This window comes from Globicephala melas, chromosome 14 (genome assembly GCF_963455315.2).
Source record: "Globicephala melas chromosome 14, mGloMel1.2, whole genome shotgun sequence".
Taxonomy (NCBI): Eukaryota; Metazoa; Chordata; class Mammalia; order Artiodactyla; family Delphinidae; genus Globicephala; species Globicephala melas.
This window is the reverse complement of record NC_083327.1, coordinates 11,512,713-11,535,766: the sequence shown is the minus strand read 5'-3', so window position 1 is coordinate 11,535,766 and position 23,054 is coordinate 11,512,713. Positions and strand designations below refer to the sequence as shown.

Genomic DNA, 23,054 nt, shown 5'->3' with positions numbered 1-23,054 from the left:
GTGGCCTCTCCCGTGGCGGAGCACAGGCTCCGGATGCGCAGGCCCAGCGGCCATGGCTCACGGGCCCAGCTGCTCCGCGGCATGTGGGATCTTCCCAGACCGGGGCACGAACCCGTGTCCCCTGCATTGGCAGGTGGACTCTCAACCACTGCGCCACCAGGGAAGCCCAAAATATCAGTTTTATATTATTATTATAATCACCTGGACTGAAGAACTTGGCTTGGATAAATAGTATCATTTGGGCTTCTTAGTTCTTTTCTCCCAAGTTAGAGCTTGGTATGACCTCTCAAGGAAGAGGTAGGTCTACAGATCACACACATCCAGAATCACTGCCTCTGACCCACTGAGTTCTATGGACAGTACATAAAGGAAGGCGTTTCCAACTTACCTTCAGAAAGTAGGCCTAACCCAAGTGGACAGAGGAGCAGAGCAGAAAACACCCACCTTTCTTTTGGGTTGTGCTGTTGGAGTTAGCTTAAGCTGGGCACGCTTCTTGGTTCCTTTCTCCCCTCAACTCAACAATCTGAAGAGTTGTTCCTCCCTTGGGGAGGAAGGAATAAGGAGGTAGAGGGAAGGACAGAAGCTACTTTTCCCAACACTGGCAAAATGGTGAAGTCCTGCTTTGTGAGAGAAATAGAATGCTGAAAGGAGAAAAGATTTCTTCCACCATTTACAGATTTTTGGTTTCTTAATCCTTTGGGCTTAATAATCAAGTTCCTGTTGCTCAGGAGCAAGAGAGTTGCTTCCAAGTTCATGATGTAAGAATCCCATATATTACTGTTCCATTAGCCTCCTGGTATCATGAGAAGATAGTCCAGCTCTTGTTCCTAGAAGCCATGCTGTACCTCAAGCCAAAAATCACTGCTGCTTATTCCAATTTTCATCCCAAATTAGGCCCAGCTAGGTCATCCAACAGAACTCACCAAAGGTTAAGCAGTGAACCCAATATGGTGGACCCCCCTCTCTTGCCAGGTATCTGGGGAGAAATTAAGCAGCAAATATTAAATCGCCCTGAACTTCCTTGTAAACTAAAGTCTGAGATATCAAAGTTCATAATTCTTAAGCAAAACTGCAAAGAAATTAAGGGTTCAGTTTCTTTCCTTCCCAAATTCTTATTCTGCTTAGCCTTAGCCAGAAGGATCTTAACCTTAGGCATTTTCAAAGTTGAATTAATACATCCTGAAGTCCTTTATTCTGTGTTTACTCAAAGAGTCCAAAGATTATTAGGACATGTGCAGTTATCATTGTACCAACCTCACATTCATAAATTGTTAAAAATGCAAGAAAAGCCCCAGCTCCAAGGTCCATTTTTCTCAAGTGTAATAATATTCCTTGACCTCAGGACTCAGCACAAAGCAGGCTCATGTCACCAAGATCAAGGCAGAGACTTAGAGGGTGTCTGAGGGAAGGAGGGTGGATAGAGAAAATCTTCAGGTACAACAGGATGCCAGTCAGTGTGGGGGAACTTGTCCCCATCAGACAGAGCCTGCCGCCATCAAGAGGCTAATAATTATGGGAAATGGCGAATCCTGGGTTGGGTGGAGGAATCTGTTTCATGCATTATCCTTGCCCTCAGTGAGTGGCATTTGAAACCTATCTGTCTTTTTGTGAAGTTTAGGGATTTGCGGTGGTGACGTCCTCCATGCCTAGGTCTTGTTTTAGGTGCTCTACTTTTCCACCTGCATATTTTTATTTGTTTATTTATTTTTGGCTACGTTGGGTCTTTGTTGCTGTGCGTGGGCTTCTCGTTGTGGTGGCTCCTCTTGTTGCGGAGCATGGGCTCTAGGCGCGGGCTTCAGTAGTTGTGGCACGCAGGCACTGTAGTTGTGGCTCGCGGGCTCTAGAGTGCAGGCTCAGTAGTTGTGGCGCACAGGCTTAGTTGCTCCCCAGCACGTGGGATCTTCCCGGACCAGGGCTCGAACCCGTGTCCCCTGCATTGGCAGGCAGATTCTTAACCACTGCGCCGCCAGGGAAGCCCCCACCTGCATATGTGAAATCTCTTGAATCTTTTTCTTTTTTCAGCCATGATGTCCAGGCCTAGGAAACCCATCTTGTACCAGTGGTTTTCCTTACTGCCCCCTTGTTTCGGTGTGGTATTACCCCTTCCCGCAGGTGACCTTCTGAAGCCTGTCTGCCTTGGGACCTAGTGGGGACCTAACCTTACCCAGGTGACCGTTCCTCAGAACTTCGCCTTCCCTCGTGTTTGAACTCTCTAATTCTTGGGTAACTTGTCCTACTCAAGGCAACAGAAATGTTTTCTTTTGTCACAACGTTTCCTCCAGTAGGAAGGCTCAGCTGAGTTTTATTGTTATTGTTGTTTTTGACCAGTTTTTCAAATGGCCCCTTCTTTCTCTATCACTATTTTAGGGATCGTAGAGTTTTTGTTTGTTTGCCTCTAACTTCCCCTATGCTTTCAGACCCAGACATTTGTTTTCTGAATATTACCTTCCGTATTGTGTAGTGTGTGGTCACCCTCAGCGAGAGAAGCAAAACCAAGGAGTTATGAGTCTGCCAAAAGGATCCTTTGTTCAACACAAATCTTATCTACTTGTATGTTCTTGAGTTGGATGATCTCCTAAGGAGTCTTTTCCCGTCACAGCACACCGGTGTTTGGACTGAATCTTCTGCTGTCCTGCCTGAATCCCCTTTCGTTTGTCTCATCTTTCCTTCGAAATCTACGTCTCCAAGTTTCTTGAGCATGTTCGCTCAGGGCCCATCCACCATGGCTGACACCATGAAAATCACCCCAAATTGCTTTACATATCCTACCCTGATCTCAGATTTTAATTCTTCAGCATGTCTATATTTTATGTAACCGCTTTGAATGGCTGTTGCAGTCTTCAAGAGAAAGGGCCCCAACTGATCTCATGAAGAACCATCTGCAGTCAGACAGCATGTTCCTCAAACGTTTCCTTGATCCCGACACCCTCTTTGTGGGGCAGTCACGCTGTTCTGCTCTCTAGGCTCTCCTGTCTCTACCTCCTCTGTCACCCATTCTGATTCAACAAAGACTAAAATCTCTCTTTTTTTTTTCTTATAGTCCTATCTTTAAGGGCACTTAGATCCATTTTCCTTTTTGGTCTTTCCAGTTTGGTCTTTAAGGCCTCATGTTTCCTCTTAAGTAGATTTCTCTCTTCTCAAATTCCTTAGTATTTTTCCCATTAGCTCTCTGTTGATAACAGAGCTAAAATCATTCCCTAAACCATGATCCTTTTGTCTGAAACATACTGAAATTTCTCCCCATCTCAAGTCCCTGAACTTCTTCTCCACCAACTTGATTCAGGTACACTCTTTCCTTAGTAAATTTTGGCCTTTGTTGCTATGATGATCTCATTCAATTTTCCTTCCACCTCTGTCCAAGTGGGAGCTACATTTCCAAAGTAATAGGTGCCCATTTCGCTTTCACTATTCAGTAATAAGAACTACCATTCCTCTGTGGTTGAGCCACAATTTGGAGCCTGAAAACCCAAAGCCATGGGACACAGTATACATGATTAATGAATCCACTGGGAGGTGGTCTTCAGAGTCTCTGGACAAGCCACACAGATCCAAGAGGTCAGCCCACTTCAGTTCTCTCCTAGGAGCTCAGTGCAGTTCCAAACAAAATAACGAGAAACAGGGTCTGGCACAGCTGATCTGTTGCTACCTATGTTAGTTCTTACATCCTGAATTTAAAACTGAAAACTAGATCCTCACACAGTAATGCTTTATTGCTAAAGAGGAATTTACTACCTTTGCAGTTTAAAATCTGGTCCGCAGGGCTTCCCTGGTGGCACAATGGTTAAGAATCCGCCTTATGCAGGGGACATGGGTTCGAGCCCTGGTCCGGGAAGATCCCACATGCCGCAGAGCAACTAAGCCTGTGCGCCACAACTACTGAGCCTGCACTGTAGAGCCCACGAGCCACAACTACTGAACCCATGTGCCACAACTACCGAAGTCCACGCTCCTAGAGCCCGTGCTCTGCAACAAGGGAAGCCACTGCAATGAGAAGCCCGCGCACCACAAGGAAGAGTAGCCCCCACTCGCCACAACTAGAGAAAGCCCGCGCGCAGCAACGAAGACCCAACGCAGCCAAAAGTAAATTTAAAAAAAAAAAAAAGAAAGTCTGGTCTGCAGTTCTGGGTGAAAAACACAGCTCACACACCAATGTGTCAGCATCCTTCCGGATGCATGAAAGGACAAAAAGACTGTCTTCCTGATTGTGCAACCAGTGCTGAGGTCAAGCTGTACTGGTGTAGGTGAGGTGAACACAGCCCACAGAGACAACAGCAGCTACTCCAGGGGCCTCGTCCCAGCACGGTAGCTGCTGAGAACAGCCAATCTCAAAGGCCCACACAGACAGAACATACTAAAGCTAGGGCCTAGCAGTCCTACCTAGGCTGCCCTGGAACAATTAATATCAACATATGCTGTTTTTCCTCCAGATGCCCCTACAGTGTTTCTCTCTCTGGGTATCTCAGTCAACCATCCAATTAATAACGCCCCCATCTTTGCCTCCCGAGTTCCTTGAACGGATTGAGGGATAACTGCAGGAGTCTGACAGATGACTTGAAACATTAACTTTATTATTGGCATAAATAGGTAGATGACCACCACCAGGTTCCTATTACTCTCTCCTAGACTCTGGAGACAGCACCTGAGGGAGAGTACAATGTACCATCTTATGGCAGACAGAGTAAAAAATAAGAAATGAAAAGGCAGGGCTGTTCATGCCCAGCTCGCTGTCCCAATACAACCTTTAAAAACCATTCCTTCCTCAGGGAGGAGAGGGTCAGGGTATCAGAAAACAGGCAGAAGTTGCTCTTGCAAATACTCTCAAAAGGAGGGGAGGCCTTACTTTACGACAAAGTTAAGAAGGATCAAAAAGGGGAAAGAGGGCTTTCCTGGTGCCGCAGTGGTTGGGAGTCCGCCTGCCGATGCGGGGGGCGTGGGTTCGTGCCCCGGTCCGGGAGGGTCCCGCATGCCGCGGAGCGGCTGGGCCCGTGGGCCGTGGCCGCTGAGCCTGCGCGTCTGGAGCCTGTGCTCCATGGCAGGAGGGGCCACATCAGTGAGAGGCCCGCGTACCGCAAAAAAAATAAAAATAAAAAATAAACAAAAAAGGGGGAAAGAGCTGCTCCTTGCACATTTCTGATGATGTCCCATCAATGCTTGACAAATTCTATAACACATGGTGAAAATCACACTTGTGGAAAAATGGAGAGTTCTTGGGGAGAATATTTTGTAACAGGGAGTTATTCCAGTGAAAAAACCTCTTGTATAGACTGTCCCATTAAGACTGAAGTAATTTATCAGAACACATAAAAGTACGATTTGCCTCCCTGATGATCTCAGGTATGGCTGGCCAACCTGGGCTTCACCAGTCTGACTCATCACCTGTTCTTAGGCAAAGGGGGTGGAGGTCTAATCAGAAGGCACTGAGGATTATGGGGACAGAGGTGGAAGGAAAATTGAATGAGATCATCATAGCAACAAAGGCCAAAATTTACTAAGGAAAGAGTGTACCTGAATCAAGTTGGTGGAGAAGAAGTTCAGGGACTTGAGATGGGGAGAAATTTCAGTATGTTTCAGACAAAAGGATCATGGTTTAGGGAATGATTTTAGCTCTGTTATCAACAGAGAGCTAATGGGAAAAATATTAAGGAATTTGAGAAGAGAGAAATCTATTTAAGAGGAAACATGAGGCCTTAAAGACCAAACTGGAAAGACCAAAAGGGAAATGGATCTAAGTGCCCATTATCTCTTTTATTTTGGGCCCCATAAATGATTCATTCACAATGAAAATATAATACAATTGTACAGGGAACCTCAGAGCCTCCTTATGACTGAAGGGCAAACGTGCAACATCAGGGGAGTAGCTCTGAAGCTGATAGCCAGGGAGCTACTCCACTGAGTCTTACAGAGTTGGCTGTGGGATTAAGAATGGATTCTAAATATATCTGATTCACCTAGAGCAGTGGTTCTCAACAGGGAGGGGGGCATGGGGACTTTTCCTTCCAGGGGACATTTGACAACGCCTGGGGATAGTTTTGTCACAACTGGAGGTGGCAGTACCGGCATCTAGTGGGCAGAGCCCTGGGATGCCGCTGAGAATCCTATAGTGGACAGGACAGCCCCTCAAATAAGAATTCCTTGGCCAGAAATGTCAGTAGTGCTGAGGGTGAGAACTCCTGCACTAGGGTTTGAAGAGGAGAGTAGGATAGGGAACTATCAATATTGTAAGATTGGGTCCAATTTAACACACATGTACTGAACACCTACTTTCTTCCAGGTGCTGTGCTAGGGACCAGGGACTAAAAAGATGATCAAGGCATATGGTCCCTTAAAGATCTTATAGCCTGGCTGGAGAAACAGACCCAAAAAGCCCTGTAATAATATTTGATGAGATCTCTTTTAGTTTGAGATATGTGCGCTCTGCAAGTTCTGAGATTCTCCCTATATTTAGTACCTCTTGAAAGAAGAGGATTGTGGGTCCTTCATATACTTTTCCTAGAAATGCACTTAACTGCAAGCCTTAAAAAAAAAAAAAAAAAAAAAGGTTGCAATGAGGATAATTTCCTCCTCCCGCACCGGAGTTTGGTGCGGGCTGAGCTCTTTATTTTTCTGAGATTAGGCCAGATGCTCTTCTCTTTCTTTCTGAGTATAGGGCTTCACCGTCTCATTGCAACAGTGAGTTTGCTCTCCTGAAAGGTTAGGAACCACACATATGTTCACAGAAAAAAGGCCAGAGGCCAGAAATTACTGCAGCCCTATTGTGGCTAGTTCATAAATCCAACTGGCCTAGAGAAAATGATGGCATGGGAAAATGGCAGAGAAGAGCAGATTCCGTGTCCTCCCCTACAGGTAATAAATCATTAGACCAATGCAAACGAATTATTTAGAGTCCTCCATAAATGAAATAAAGTATTAAGCTCTTTCCCATGTTTGTGTCCTCAGCTGGACAGACTTGAGGAAAAACAGAAGGAAACCTACCGGCGCATGCTAGAGCAGCTACTGCTGGCCGAGAAGTGTCACCGGCGCACGGTGTACGAGCTGGAGAACGAGAAGCACAAGCACACGGACTACATGCACAAGAGCGACGACTTCACCACCCTGCTAGAGCAGGAGCGGGAGAGGTAACTGCGCACGCGCGCCCCGGAGGGCCGCGCTCTCGTCCTGCCCCTCCTGCCCTGGATCAGATTTCCACCCGTGACTCCGCGGACACGGGCCCGGGGTTTAATTCCTAATTTCCTAACGGTTTGCAGAGAGTGAGACAGACTTTGCTTGGAACTATTAATGTGAGCATGTTGCGGGTTCGTATAAATACGGCAACACATTCCCACTAGGATGTGAAAAGCCAGAAAGCCACAAACTAAGGGAGCTTCTGTTTTAACTTGATCAACGAAGCATTTACGTTTGAAAAGCCTCTCTACTAACTGCCTTCTACTAGAAATAACATACTTTTTCTCTTTGGGATTAAAATGCACTTATTCAGTGAGACAAATTATCACCATTTTAAATGAATCCTATTCATTCTTAAAACGGGTATAGAAAACCTTACTACTTGGTTGTGTGTGAATTACTTAATGCCTAGAGTTACCTGCTTAACTTTTTCAGGGTTGCATAACTCTTAAAACTCAGTGTAAAACAAAACAGAACAAAAATTCAGCGTTGAGCCTTGAACACTGTAGGTAGTTTTCTCAGACCAGGGATTAGCACCTTTGAAGCAGAGACTTCAAATTGAAACGCTTTGTGATGAGCTCTTTGATATTCTCCAGTTTTTCAGCATCTTCTTTTTAGCTTATTCTCTCCTTTTCCTCCCCTCAGCTGAATGGTTACATCTGTGAATTCCACAGTCTTTGAAACCAATGACATTGAATCCCGATGCTTTGAGTTACCAAGCGTGTCTGCTTCTGTGTTTAGGACTTGCAAATTAAGAACCATTGGGAAAGAGCTTCGCCAGTCCCAGCTTTGCTATATCTAGTTACAAAAAGGAGATCTGGTTTTCCCAGATTAGTTTATTTGCCAGAAAAAGTTACCTCAATAGGAAAGTAAATAAAAGCATGAAACAACAGGTTTGTGTTAAATTTTTAAGTTATTGGTAATGTTTACTTATTACTGGACTTGGTACATCTCTTGAGGAAGGAGAAACGGAAAAGGGAGCAATGGCTGGAGTGTTAGGTACAATACCCTCCACTTATGGTTTCTTTAAGTCTGTCTTCTGCTGCTGGAAGCTCAGGTTTATCAGCTTCTTGTTTGGACAAATAGATGGTCCAATTTGATACTTTGGGGCAACCAAACAGTGAGAATAAACTCTACCCCCGCAACCTCCATGAACTTTCCGATCTCAAGCATAGGTATTGCAGACAAGGTTTGAATGACCGTGTAAATTACATATATCTAGGTGTCCTGTGTTGGAATGGGGTCAGGTAAGAGTAGCAACTTGTTTGATATTTCTTTAAAAGATCTGAAATCAAATAATTTTAAAGAACCAGCTGTGTGAATTAATATTTTCTGATCACTTTGTAAATCTTTTGGTCTAGAACCAGATAGGTCTGCCTTTTCTACAATTTCCCACCTAAGCTAAATGACTGAGGTGAATTCACCTACAGAGTGGTAGGTTTAAATGAAGTATGTGGATGAAGAGACTGTACTTACCCAGCTGTTTTTCTTTCTTTTTTGTTTTCCTAATATTTGTGTACTGTGAGAATAATTGAAATAATAACACTCGATGGAGAGCTCTATAGTTCACAAAGTACTTTTATATTCATTATACAACGAGCCTGTCCCAAGTGTACTTATTTACTAACTTCATGTTGACCAATTCAAGACTAACAATTCCAATCCCCTGCTCCTTCTTTGGAGTTGTTTAATTTTACTAGGGCAATTACACAACGATTTCTCCTGAGCAAAGCGCTATGTAGGAGGTTTTAAAAATCAAAGCAGAATTTAAAAATTATATATATCATGATGCTTTTCATACTTTGATCAGCACCGTTGACATATGTCACCAGATGTACATGTTTTAGATAAGAATCTTTGACTCACTAAATATCCAACCACTTTGAGACTCTGAAACAGTAGTTTTGACTCAACAGGTTATACTTTAGTGCTTTATATATTTTCCTGTCAATGTTTCTGCCCAGGCCGCCCCCCTGACTGACCACCAGTGCACATGCTGTGGGCACGTGCTGACCGACGCTCATTATGCTAAATTAGACACCCTCACTAGGACCCTGATAACTGAAGCTGGCATCGCTGAATTTCTCTGCGTTCTGATCTGAGGCGTCCACGGTGACTGGCTTTGCTGAGTTCCCTGGGCAGTGAAGCCTTTAGGATTTTCTCAAAGGTCAGGCCTGGGCCTCCCGCTGCCCTTTGGAAGAGGCCCTGCTAAATCTGCTTTGGGTTAAATCCTCTTTTTGAAGTAAGCGGTCATAATTAGATGTACTTATGGGGGCTGGTAGTTTGCTGACCCCGGGGCTTTCTTTCCCGTGGGCAATGTCGCCAGGGGCTGGTCCCCACCAGGACCTGGGCCACGGCTCAGCCAGGCCCCAGCGCCCCACTCGGCCGCAGCCCCTGCAGGGGAAGCTGGGCTACTGCTGATAGAGAGCTGGTTTTTCTGAGCCAGAGTGGGAATTCTGGCATAGACTATTCCAAGTCCTTTGTTTGCCTCTTTGTTTTGCACTCCCTTCCCTCTTTCTCCGGAAAAGTCCCTTTTGTGAAAAAAAAAAAAAGAGAGAGAGAGAGAGAGAGCGCCAAGAGCTTTCCTTCAGAAACATTTCCCTTTAATTCTCCTGTGAGCATGAGTGAAGGAAGGAAAAAAGTGAGACGAGATAAGCCCAAGTTGTTTGTTCCCTGTAATCACCCAGTTTCTACTGGGTGTGTGACTCTGCAGGCTGCCTCTACTTAGACAGCTTTCTGATTTGGTGGCCATGGGCGGACGGGAGTGCAGACCCAGGGGACCCTCCACATGTGCAGAGCATCTAGGCTCCGTTCTCTACACTTGTCCTGCTCTGTAAGGGTTTCTCACGCCCTCTGGAAAATGGTTAAAGGTAATAACAAGGGACCCAGGCAGACAGGATCAGTAGCTATCCAGATTCAGATATTTGATGAAACCAGAAGTCCTTGGTTTTCAAAAACAAGCCTTGGTTTGACTAGTATTGCAAAAGACTTCTGAGTTCAGCCCTTTCAAGTCCCTCATCCTACAGGTTGGGTAACTGAGGCCCAGAAAAATCATGTAGCTCAACTAAGACGACAGTGCAGGCCACTGGTCCAGCACTGTTGTACGAATGAGTCCCTTGGGCAGAATGTCTTGTTTTATGTTTTCTTCGTGTGTGTGTGTGTGTGTGTGTGTGTGTGTGTGTGTGTGTGTGTGTGTGTGTGTGTGTGTGTGTGTGTGTGTGCTCCCAACCTCCAAGCTCTCACGTCCAAACTATGACACAGAATCTTAAAAGGCATTATGATGGTTGTTGGGAGGATATAAACAGATCTATTTGGACCACTGGTGTCTTTCAACTGTCAAGACTGGAGAAGCTTTGGAACAGCATCTGCTGGAAGGAGCAGCCTGGGGACTTGTTTTGGAGCGGAGTTGGAACAGCACACACAGTGTTCTACTTCTGTTGCATTCTGATGGGAGGCTGATGGTAGTTATGGGGGAGCTAAATAAAGCACCCCTCCAAGCTACCTCCTTGTTATGGCCACTCACCTAGACCCTGAAAGTGTAAAAACTAAGCAGAAGTTATTTTTCACTTTTCAGGAGTTGTTAAATTCATCCTATATAAAAACTCCACAAATTAAGTGCCTAAAATGGACAAAGTATTGTTCTGGGCTTCCTTTATGCTAAACCAAAAGACCCATCATAATGTGTTACCATCATTTACTGCTATTTATTTTTACAAAGAGTTGTATTCCCAAATTAAAAAGTGGAACTAGCATGAAAAAATGCATTGGCTTAACTAGCATTGTTTAAAATATAGATGAAAATATCCTTCATTGCAGTAATTAAGATTAGAGAAAGAAAGCTCCCTTTCTAACTAACTGCTATATTCTGTTTGGTCCATATTTTGAGTCAACTTGACCTTAAAAGGCATAATTCTGAGCACATGAGATCACCTTCAGAGTTTATGCTTTATTCTCTGTATGAACTGCAAGACTTGTAATTTTAATCTTACACTTTCTCTAGGGCTGCTTCAAGAATGTCAGGATAGAGAGAATACAGTTACATCAAAAAGTGCTTTGGAACGTAAAGAAGTATTTGAGGGGGATGTGTGTAGGCATGTGTGTGTGTGTGTGTGTGTGTGTGTGTGTGTGTGTGTGTGTGTAAATGATGTGGGGAGGGCTGTCTAAATCTATAACTGTAGATATAGATTTGAAAGCTTTTGGATTCTATAGGCTCAGCTGGGACTACATAAATAATTACATCATCATATAATATTGCAGCAAGCCTTCCAAGTATAGGGTCATTTTTTAAAAAACTACAAACCAGCATCTCGAGAGAAATCTCTTAACTTGTGAAGCAAAGAATGCAGGAACAGGGGCTTGGTGGAGGGGAAACTTTCAAGCCCCATTTTGGTATTGTTCCTTTAGGCCTGGTGGCCTGTGGGACAGGCTGCACCATTGCACTTGCCTGTGGCGGGGATGACCGGTCAGAGCAAGCTTGTGAAAAGTTGCTCTAGCGGCCTGGGATCCTGGGAGATATTCTTGGCACACTTTATAGAAAAAGGTGCACATCTGGTTCCCTGGCATATTTTCCCTAAGTTTCTCAGATTTAGATGGCTTATCTCTAAACTATCGCAATAAAATGGACTTTTCTCATTGGTAGCTCAGAGAAGCACACTAAAGTACTTTGTAGAAAAAGATTGCTGCTGATGTGTAAATGATCAAGTCTGATCATGCAGAAAGTAATCAATAGGTGGAACATATCAGCAGGAAACAACGGAGGCCTCTTGTCTGTGCTTAGCCCTCAGCTACATGCTGCTCACTAGCTAGACTAGATTTCATTGACCCCCCCCCCGATACGCTGGACACGTACACATATGGTTTAATCCTTACAAAACTGTATGAAGTATAGTTACTATCCCTATTTAGAAGATGGGAAAGCAGGTTAAATTCCTTCCACCAAGGTCACTTGCCAACAGTTAATTGGAAGAATCAGTGTTTGAACTGAGCTTCCTACAGTAAAAACAAACAACCAAAAAAAAACCTTTTCCACTTCCAAGTTCTTACCTTCTGATTGAAATGAACACTTCATTTCTCCAACATTTGGAGGAAGAAAAGATGACTTGAAACGTTGGCTCTGTGTATGGCACATCCATTCTGTTTGCAGGTTCAGGATTCGAATTCACAGACCTTTACCTGTCGTTGAGATATGCCACCTACTATCAATATCCTGACCAAGAAAATTGCTGACCAAGAAAATTGCAGGGAATAGACAGCTTCTAAGAAAGAAGAGGAATTAGAATTCAGAGACTCAATCACAGAAAGAATACGTTTTACAGTTGATTTTCTGAAAGAACGCCAGGATCAAACTCCACCTTCCAATGGCTCTCACCCTTGCAATTTGCAAATCCCACTTCCTACTGGAAAATGTGATTGAAATGAAGGAGCCTGAGGTGATTTTGATTTTGCATAGCTAGGGTGTTTGTGTTGGGGGATGGGATAGGTGGGGACAGTGTAAAGGAAGTGATGTTATATCTTACCTAAAGGGACCAGGCAATCGGTGACTCAAAAAGATAGCTTCCCAAAGTTGGAAGATGGGAGTTGGAAGACAGTTGGTCCTCTTAAAAGACCCAGGATATTAACATATCTACTATCAGCACTGTAGAACTAGGAGCCTGTTACTCATTCTTAACTCGACACTCCCTGGATGAAATATGAAGGAGCCCATTAAAAATGCCCTTGATGTGGGCTTCCCTGGTGGTGCAGTGGTTGGGAGTCCGCCTGCCGATGCAGGGGACACGGGTTCATGCCCCGGTCTGGGAAGATCCCACATGCCGCGGAGCAGCTGGGCCCGTGGGCCATGGCCGCTGAGCCTGCGCGTCTGGAGCCTGTGCTCCGCAACGGGAGAGGCCACAACAGTGAGAGGCCCGCGTACCGCAAATTAAAAAAAAAATGCCCTTGAGGTGCATTTCACCAGATCCCATCTGTACAAAACTGCTGAGTCTTGGGTGGGTATAATCTTTTTCCCAAGCTTTATAGTGTTCTCATTCTCAAGGTCATTGAGTTAGCAAACTCTGATCTAAGATTCTTCAGAGTTTTAGTAATATAACTTTTAACAGATATGCCAGGGAAGATAGGTTATCTGATCAACATAATTTTCTAACTAATCAAAGGTTATGATATGAATTAATTTACTTTTACTGTTATGGAAGATATTTCTCAAATACATTTTACTTTTTTAAGAAAAATTTTAATATACCACAAAATCCAGTTAAGTCATATTTGAAGATTTCAGAATCTTGTAGTGCTGCTATCTGGATGACTCTGTATGTTACAGCCTCAGGGCCTATCAGATTATATTCAAATCTAAATGTCAATTATGGTTGTATTTTATTGTTGATAGGATGGTGAAGATGTTTTCCGGATCTTAGGGCTTAACCCGGCTAACTGAGAATTTTAGTTAATTAGATTTGACATATTTGGACTTTTACAACAACAGCAACAGAACTTGAACCAGGAAGGACTCTGATATTATACAAAGGGGTGGGATAATAATCAAAGAAAATTGGCCATAAGAAAGGAATAGCGTTGAAAGGGAGGTCTTGCGAGACAACAGGCAAGAAACATATTTCACTGCTTAAGATTTTAGCATGTAAGAATGCCTCAGTCCTGGTATTTGATACCCCTTATTCTAGAAAAGTCCTAGGAGAGGTGAGACTAGAGGGCGGTATTTGGAATTTGAATGTGAGAGTTAAAGAGTGAGAGCCCAGTCGTGGGAGGTGGTCAGCTTGTCAGAGTCTCTCTAGTTCTGAACCAATCATTGGGGAAGGAAAAATGGAGAGTAATATAAACCCCAGATATATGGGTGTGAAGAATTTGAGAATGGAGCTATTACTAGGTAGAGTCCAAGGGTGTCTCAGTCTGCTTTGGCTGTCATAACAAAATAGACTGGGTGGCTTAAACAACAGAAGTTTACCTTCTCCCAGTTCTGTATGCTGGAAGTTCAAGATCAGGGTTGCCAGAATGGTCAGGTTGTGGTGAGGCCTCTCTTCCTGACTTGCACATGTCCACCTTCTCGCTATGTCCTCACATGGCCTTTCCTCTCTGCATGTACATGAAGAGAGAGATTCTTATCAGGCCTCCAATTCTATTAGATGAGGACCCTACCCTTGTGACTTCACCTAACCTTTTTACATCCTAAAAGCTGTATCTCCAAACATAATCACGATGGGGGTTAGGCCTTCAATATATGAATTTGAGGGGGCAAATAGAAAAGGGCATGGCAAAACTTGTGGTTCTCCCTCCAATAACTCAAGAGCAAGAGAGTAAAACTTGGTGTCTGACGTGTCCAGTTGGAGAGAGCTTGATATAGCTTCAGTATCCTGCAACCCTAAAGGAATATCTAGATTTTCCCTGTGCTTCTGAAGGGCCATGGGAATAGCTGATTCAGGGCTGGAATGAGAACAGAACTGTGACCCATTTGGGTCAGCAATCTGAGCAGGAATGCAACTGAGGCCAGAGACCACAGTGTGCCTCTCAGAGAATGCCAGTGTGGAAGGATGATGCCTACATGACCTCCCCCCCATCCCTGATGGCCCCAGAACTCAGCCCCAACTCCAGAAATGGGATCCTGAAGGCCTAGAGTTAACCCAGAAGACCCCGACTTGACTGAGGAGTCTTTAAATTTACAAAGGAAAACCTTACTCGACTGAGTTTACCCAGAGTTAACTAAAATAAAATAGAATGAGGCAGAGGCGGCGGTGGTGGTGGTGACCGCTAGCCAGTGTAAGATGACAGTGGCGCTGTTGGTGGCAGCAGGTGAGGTGGCTGGGCCTGGCCTGGTCCGAGCCGCCACTGCTGAAAGGATGACCCAAGCCAGGAAGCGGGCTGCTGAGCCTCGACGGCCTGCGCGCTTGGAACTGCCCCAGCCAGACACACTCCTACCCTTGACGTAGCCATCCTTCGGTGCACCTACAGATGTATTTTCTCAGGAGCTCAGCCTGACCCTACCTCAGTGATACAGGAGGAAAGACCCGCTGTTGTATTCAATAAATAAATAAATAAAATGGAATGGGAGCCCATAAAAGAAACCTAGAGATATAGAAATATGAAGATAATTGTATTTCTTGCACGCATGAGTTTGAGGCCTGCCGTTACTACCCCCTTCGTTAGTAAAATCATCCAGGTGTGTGCTAAAGAGAAATAGGTAGTATTGTGTCTGGTTCCAGAGTACTGAAGGTGTGCTTACTAATGTTTTGTGAAATTTAGAGGATCATCTGATCTAAGTCTAACCTTTCCAGCCAGTTAACTCTTTCCCTGGGTTACTCTAGCTACATGGTACCAGACCCCCTCAAGATCTGTAACCTAGAAACAGTTGTTTTCTCAGTCTCCTGCATTTCACTGGGAGCCAGAGAGCCTTGAATTCAAATGCTGATTCTGCCGCTTACTAGACGAGTTAGATAACTCTTGGACAGGTTATCTAACCTTTCTGATTCTTGGTTTCTTTATCTATAGAATGGGGATAACCTATCTCATAGAGTTGTTTATGTTCATGAGATAATGAATATAAAGCCCCTTCTACAAAGTATAGCATATACTGCCTAAAGGTGATCATTTCTTCTGCTCACCTGTGTATAAACACTAAGAGGAAAACTATGACGGTTTCACTAAATCACAGTTTACATTTTCTCAGACTAAGATGTTCTGAGAACAATGCAAAGTATTGGAAAAGTAAACTATACTGTTGTCCCGGGGTAGTTGTTTTGTATTTAGATTGTAGGTAGACTCAGGAAAACTGAAAACCTACTACAAACAGAGAATTCAATAAAGTGAGGTGGCAGGGTACAAAACTACATAGAATCAATATTTAAAAATCAATAGTTTTCATATTTCCAAAAGACAAAATAATATAAACTATATTAAATATTAACTATCTAGGAATAAACTTAAGGATGTGAAAGATCTACATGAAGAAAGGTTTTTAATGCTACCTAGAGATTTGAAAAAGATTGAGACCAATGGAAAGGCTTACCATTCTAGGACTGGAGAACTCAACGTTGTAAAGATGTCGTCTCCATATATTAATCCACAAACTTAATGTGGTTCTAATAAAAACACCATCAGGTTTTTTTTAAGCATCAGAACTAAATGAAGTTATTCTGAAGTTAATATAAAAAATACACAAACAAGAATAGTCAAATATTGAAAATGAAAAGTAGTAGAGAAGAAAAGTTTCCTATCAGGAAAACTAACAAACAAACAAACAAACAAAAAAACAACTCATTTTAAAGCCACAGTAAGTAAAACAGTGTGGCACTGGTATATGAATGGACAGATCAATGGAGCTGATATATTTCTAGAAATAGATTATAGTAGATATAGAAATTTAATATATGTTAAAGATGGCATTCTAAATCAGTTGGAAAAAGCTGTGTCTCTTAGGAATGGCTATTATTATATTCATTTTTATGTATAGGATAGGTAATTTATTTGTAGACATGGGGAGAGTTGCCCATATTATAGCCAAGGCTATTTTTTTCTGTCCTGACCTATGTCAAGGGAAGATTTAGCATTTACTTTTTAAGTTTCCAAAGGATAGATAAATCCCATGTAATAAAAAATTATATTTGAGAAATAAAATATATAGCAAGAAAGTGATGACTTACTTTCTACAAAAAAAAGCAGTATTATGATTTTTAGCCACATAAAATTTTATGAGAAGTAAAATATGTGGTAACTATTGGCATCCTTTGGAAGAAAAACTGCTATAGTAACTTTGCTGAGGTCATAAATTTACAGCCATTTTTCTATAACTTTGTATATTTAAAAAATGAATACGTTAAAAAGAAGTGACAACACATTTTATATAGTGAAAAGATTAAAAGCTTAAGCCCAACTTGGACTGATTTACTAGAATAACCTGGGGAATAATTATTTTCTTTCCCCAACAGCTGCATAAAACAATGAGAAAAACAACTAATCTAAAGATTTGTACCTAGTAGTGTATCAAATTGAGTGATTTAAATGCATGTATTTTTCAGAGAAGTTATTATGGGTTATTAAATGGAGTCCAGATACAAATTCACTTATTTAGAAAGTCTAATGCAGATTGGCTTATAATTTTTGGATAAAAAAGTTGATTGTAAGTGGTACAGTGTATGTATGAAAATAAAATTTCATGCCTATCTTCACAGTTAATCAGAGAGCTCTCAGGAACTAGAGCAGATGGTAAGTTTTAAGAAACACACCATGAAAATCATTAGGAAATAACAAACAGCCCAGCTAGAATGGAACTTTAATTGACAAATTTTCAATCAGTAACTATAGCCTTAGACTTCCCTGGTGGCGCAGTGGTTAAGAATCTGCTTGCCAATGCAGAGGACACGGGTTCGAGCCCAGGTCCGGGAAGATCCCACATGCAGTGGAACAGCTGAGCCCGTGTGCCACAAATACTGAAGCCCGCGCTCCTGGAGCCCATGCTCTGTAACAAGAGAAGCCACTGCAATGAGAAGCCCGTGCACCGCAACCAAGAGTAGCCCCCGCTCACCGCAACTAGAGAAAGCCCGCCCGCGTGCAGCAACAAAGACCCAACGCAGCCAAATAAATAAATAAAAATTTAAAAAGAAAATAACTACAGCCTCAGAGTCTACCCAAGTGACAAAAATACAGTGAATTTCCTAATGTAGTGACAGATTTTTAAAAATGATTTCTGATCTATCAGTACACTATCAATTGTAATCCAGGCGGTTGTAATGCCAGGCAATTGATCAATTCTGACAGGCATTCTGTATGTTAGAAAATACAAAAACAAAATCTCCTATAGATTTTTTTTTAGTTAATTGACACATTAGTGAAATATGTAAGTTCCAAAGAAAACACCGGAATCCAGGTTGCAAAAGCAACTGGGTTAAAAGTGGACATTTCTAACAACTGATTGGCTGTTTTTGGTCCCCAAATTTCAAACTAGTTGAATTGAGTTTTTAATTGAGCTGATAGTTTATTTCAGCATCATGGATAAAATAAGGTATTGAAAAGTAATACGTAAGATTATTCTGGAATGAAAAGTCTTAGGAATGCTGCCCTAAATTGGCAGCCATAATAAATACCAGGCAAAAGGTTTTTTTTGCACAAATTCATACACCAAGAAAGAGTTAAGAAAAGAAAGTGCTGGGAAAATGTGTTGTTTCTTAGCACCTACAATGAATAATTTTTACTTTTTTTCCGGGATGGAGGAAGGTACTCAGATTAGCATTACAAATCCTGGATTTCAGAGAGGGACTTGGAACTTGGGAAGGTGTGTTTTCAGTGGTTGGAGGTTGTTCCTTTCTGGCTTCTTGACCAAGTGTACCCTCTTTTTCCAAGAATGCTTGTGTTTGGAAAGTACTTCATGGAGGTGAAAAGTTTAAACAGAAAAGATTAATCAAAGGTTGGGACTTTCATGCTCAATGCATAACATATTCAGCTCTTGGATGAGAACTCTTAGCTAAGAAACTATTCAAATAATATTCAGGGGCTGAATGTGAGCTTCAACTGCAAACTACAGGTCAACTTTACTTAATCTTAACTCATTCCTCTTAAATTCAGAAATGTTGAACCTTAAGGATTTGCTTTATATTTTCCGTATAGTTTTCAATATCCTATAGGAGTTCACTGAGAGTTAAAATAAATAAGCATTTATTTTATTCTGAAATGCTTAAGGAAGCACGTGTGTCTGACCTGAAATATGAAGGAAACTGGAAGTGGTGAGCTGACTGTTCTGCACCCAGTGTGCTTTAGAAAGGGGCAATGATCTGGTCCACCTAGTCTTTGTCATTTGTCACAGTGTCACCAGATCCTACAGTATTCTAATGACGCAAGTATTCTTACTTTACCCACGTATATATACCTGCCATCCTTCCCTCCAGTACTTTTGGTTTGCTCAGCTTTCCAATGCTCACAGATTTGTCTGACTCCTGCAATCTGTAATATTTGAGAAGCTTTGGATTATATTTCTCCCAAAGAAGAAGATAAATGTGTGTAGAACTACTGCCCAGACTGCCCATGACCAAACCTCCAGAAAGAGATCTTGGAAGAAAGTTCTCCTGCCCCATCCTATGACTTTCTTCTCCCAGCCTGTCACTCCAGCCCCCCAGTGCATCCACTTCTCAAAGTTCTGGAACACAACCTTCTCTGCTGCAAAACCTGTCTTTTGAGATAAAAGCACTCTGAACTGGCAGTCCCAGTGATCGCCCACACACTGAGAAACATCCCGCTTGCCATATGCTAAACTAGATCTTTCTCAGAAATGTTCAGGAAACATGTCCTCTTTATCTCCTGTTCATTTGTGTTTCTGGCCAAGAGGCTATAGATTGGAGGTTCCAGTGACCTTCTCCTTGGATTCCATTAATTTGCACAGAACTTAGAGAAACATTTTACTTTCTAAATCTCTGGTTTATTATAAAAGGATACAACTCAGGAACAGCCAGATGGAAGAGACCCATGGAGTGAAATATGAGGGGTGGGTGCAGATTTTCTGTGCCCCTCTCCAGGCGCACCACTTTCTCCAGATTACCATGTGTTCACCAACCCAGAAGCTTCATTCTTTTGGTTTTTTATGGTGGCTCCATTACATAGGCATGGTTGACTAAATCATTGGCTATTGGTGATTGAACTCAATCTTCAGTCTCTTTCCCCTCCCTGAAGGTCCAAGGGGTGGAACTGAAAATTCTAACCCTCCAATCCTAGGTAACCTAGGGGCTTTCCAAAAGTCACCTCATTAACATAACAAGACACATTTATTACTGTCATCCTTTAGGAAGTTCTAAGGGTTTTAGGAGCTCTGTGCCAGAATCAGGATGAAGACCAAATATACATTTCTTATTACAAATCACAATATTACAGGAACAATTGTAAGCAACTGGTTTTAAGAGCCACTTGTTCAGGTCATGATGCTCAGTGACCACCTTGATGTTTAAAGGAAAGTGGGAGGGACTTCCCTCGTGGTCCAGTGGTTAAGACTCCATCTTCCGATGCAGCGGGTACGGGTTCAATCCCTGGTTGGGGAGCTAAAATCCCACATGCCTCGTGGTCAAAAAACTAAAATATAAAACAGAAGCAATATTGTAACAAATTCAGTAAAAGACTTTTAAAAAATGGTTGATATAAAAAAAATAAATCTTAAAAAAAAAAAATAAAAGAAGGTGGGAGCCTAGATACTCTGTTTCTAGGGTCCAGTGCTCTAATAAGTTATGATTGTCTTAGAAGATCTGCACGCACAGTACATTTAAAACTTGACTTGAGGGACTTCTCTGGTGGCACAGTGGTTGGGAGTCCACCTGCCAGTGCAGGGGACACGGGTTCGAGCCCTGGTCCGGGAATATCCCACATGCTGTGGAGCGGCTGGACCCATGCGCCACAACTGCTGAGCCTGCGCTCTAGAGCCCGCGAGCCGCAACTACTGAGCCCGCGCACCTAGAGCCCATGCTCCGCGGTGTGAGAGGCCACCATGGTGAGAAGCCTGTGCACCACAACGAAGAGTATCCCCTGCTTGCCACAACTGGAGGAGGCCCATGTGCAGCAATGGGGACCCAACGCAGCCAAAAATAAATAAAATTAAAAAAAAAAAACTTGACTTGGGGACTCGTACTCACAATAATACTTAACATGTGCACTAGATTACATTTGAGTACACATTTCAGTTAATACATGCTAAAAAGTTTGAGACAGGGAGACCCTCCATTTGGTTGTATATCATTCATAGAAAAGAAAATTACAAATCTTCTTTAAACAAAAATGTTGATCTAATTCACTGAGTAAATTATAATTGAGTGAATGTTCATACTTGACCAGTTCATTTGGATGTTTAATAGGTTTCTCCAACTTAATGCGTCCAAAATGGAACTCTTGGTTTCTTCCTGCAAATCTATTCCTCCTGGTTGTGACCATCTCAGTCAACGGTACTGCAATCTAATTACTCGAACTAAAATGCTAGCAATTATCCTTAATCCTTGTTTTTATCAGCCTTCCATATATAGACACCCATAAGTTGTATTGATTCTGCTTTCAAATTCTATCTGGAATTTGTCCATTTTTTCCCAGAACCATTGCCACTGCCCTAGTCCAAGATAAAGTCTTATCCAAGCCACCATCGCATTGCTTGTCTGGGCTGCTGTAATAGCTTCCTTCGGACATCTTGTTTCCACTCTTGTCCTCCCAACTCCCAAGTACAGTCTCTGTATATTAGTCATGTAAATCAGATCCTTCAGAATGAAATCCAGCTCCTTACCATGGTGTGGCAAATTGGGCCAAGGGAACTTGCTTTTTTCCAATCGTCAAATCTTCCTAGAAGACTTTGGTAGCTAATGATACATGGTATGTCACGATGAAAGCCGTTCTCTAACTGAATTTTGCTACAGATATAGTTATTAGGAAGCAGTGCTTTTCAACTTGGTGAAGCTTCAGTCCCCATCCTGCAGACATGCCTACAAGTTCCCCACCTGAAAGGTTTAATCAGGCAGAGGCGGCAATATTCTAGCTACAGGATCAGCTAATTTCTTAGTTCAATTAGGTGATGGAGTCCTAGGCTAAGCTTGAGGGACGAAGGACCAGATGGAGGCCTGAGTCTAGAGCCACACTCCAAGGACATAATTCTGCTGGGCTCACCAGGCGCTCATGTCTCCTTTCTACAAGGATGGAAGTGCCACACATTTTGAATCACTCATTTCACTGATGAAAAAATGATTTCCAACCTTCCTCATGCTAATTCGAAAACCTTCTAGTGCACATTGAAGCTCTTATATCTTATCAGAGCTGCCTCTGGAGGACATGCTCCTGATAAGGAGACTTCAAATGTTAAGTCCCTCTACTTGAGTCACTTGAGCGGACCTGGTTCCTCTCTTCCTCCACTCTTCATGCTCTGGTGACGCTGGCCTTTTTCTGTGCCTGGGACTTCCCACACTCCTTCCCACTTCAGGGCCTTTGCACCTAGAACCCCTGCCTCTGCTTTTTACATGGCCGTTTTATTTGATCCTTCAGCCTCCAAAGTCACTGCCTTAGGGAAAGACTTCAGACAGCAGGTCACCTACCCTGCTGTCACCTCCTTTGAAAACACCCCACTCCCTTTCCTCAGGGCATTTATCACTGCAGCTTGAACTCCACCAGGATGGGGACCTTGTCTGTCCTGTTCACACCACATCCCTTGTGCCTAACACAATGCCTGGTCCTTAGTGGACAGCCAATTCAGAATGAGTGAATGAAATAATCATTGGGGAAACTCAGATCAAAACCACAATGCGACATCACCTCATACCTATTAGATTTGCTATAATCAAAAAGCCAAGAGATAATAATTGTTGGCAGGGATATGGGAAAAAGGAATCTCTGTTGGTGGGAATGTAAATTGGTTTAGCCTCTATGGAAAATAGTAGGAAGTTCCCTCAAAAAATTTAAAAATAGAGCTACCATAAGACCCAGCAATCCCATTTCTGGGATCCAAAGGAAACGAAGACCGGATATCAAAGAGATATCTGCACTCCTATGTTCATTGCAGCCTTATTCACAACAGCCAAGACACAGAAACAACCTAAGTGTCCATCAAAGGATGAATGGATAAAGAAGATGGTGATGTATATATGTATATAATGAAATATTATTCAGCCATGAGAAAAAAGGAAACTGTGTCATTTTTGACATCATGGATGGACCTTGAGAGCATTCTGCTAAGTGAAATAAGCCAGACAAAGATAAATACTGCATGATAATCTCTTATTCGTGGAATCTAAAAAAAATGTCAACTCACAGAAACAGAAAGTAGGAAAGTGGTTGCCAGGGGTTGAGCAGGTGGGGGAAATAAGGAAAGGTTAGTAAAAGGGTACAAACTTTCAGCTATAAGTTGAATAATGTCTGAGGATATAATGTAAGACACGGCGACTTGACAACAC

At 42.7% G+C, this 23,054-nt stretch overlaps 1 protein-coding gene across 1 annotated transcript in view; it reads left to right on the top strand.

Moving 5' to 3' along the window:
- The window catches only part of FILIP1 (filamin A interacting protein 1), a 120,143-nt gene that overhangs the window by 71,621 nt on the left and 25,468 nt on the right, over positions 1 to 23,054 (top strand). The window contains exon 4 of the mRNA XM_060284003.1: positions 6,937 to 7,115. Within this exon, the coding sequence (XP_060139986.1) occupies positions 6,937 to 7,115 (179 nt within the window). The remainder of the gene's footprint in view (positions 1 to 6,936; positions 7,116 to 23,054) is intronic.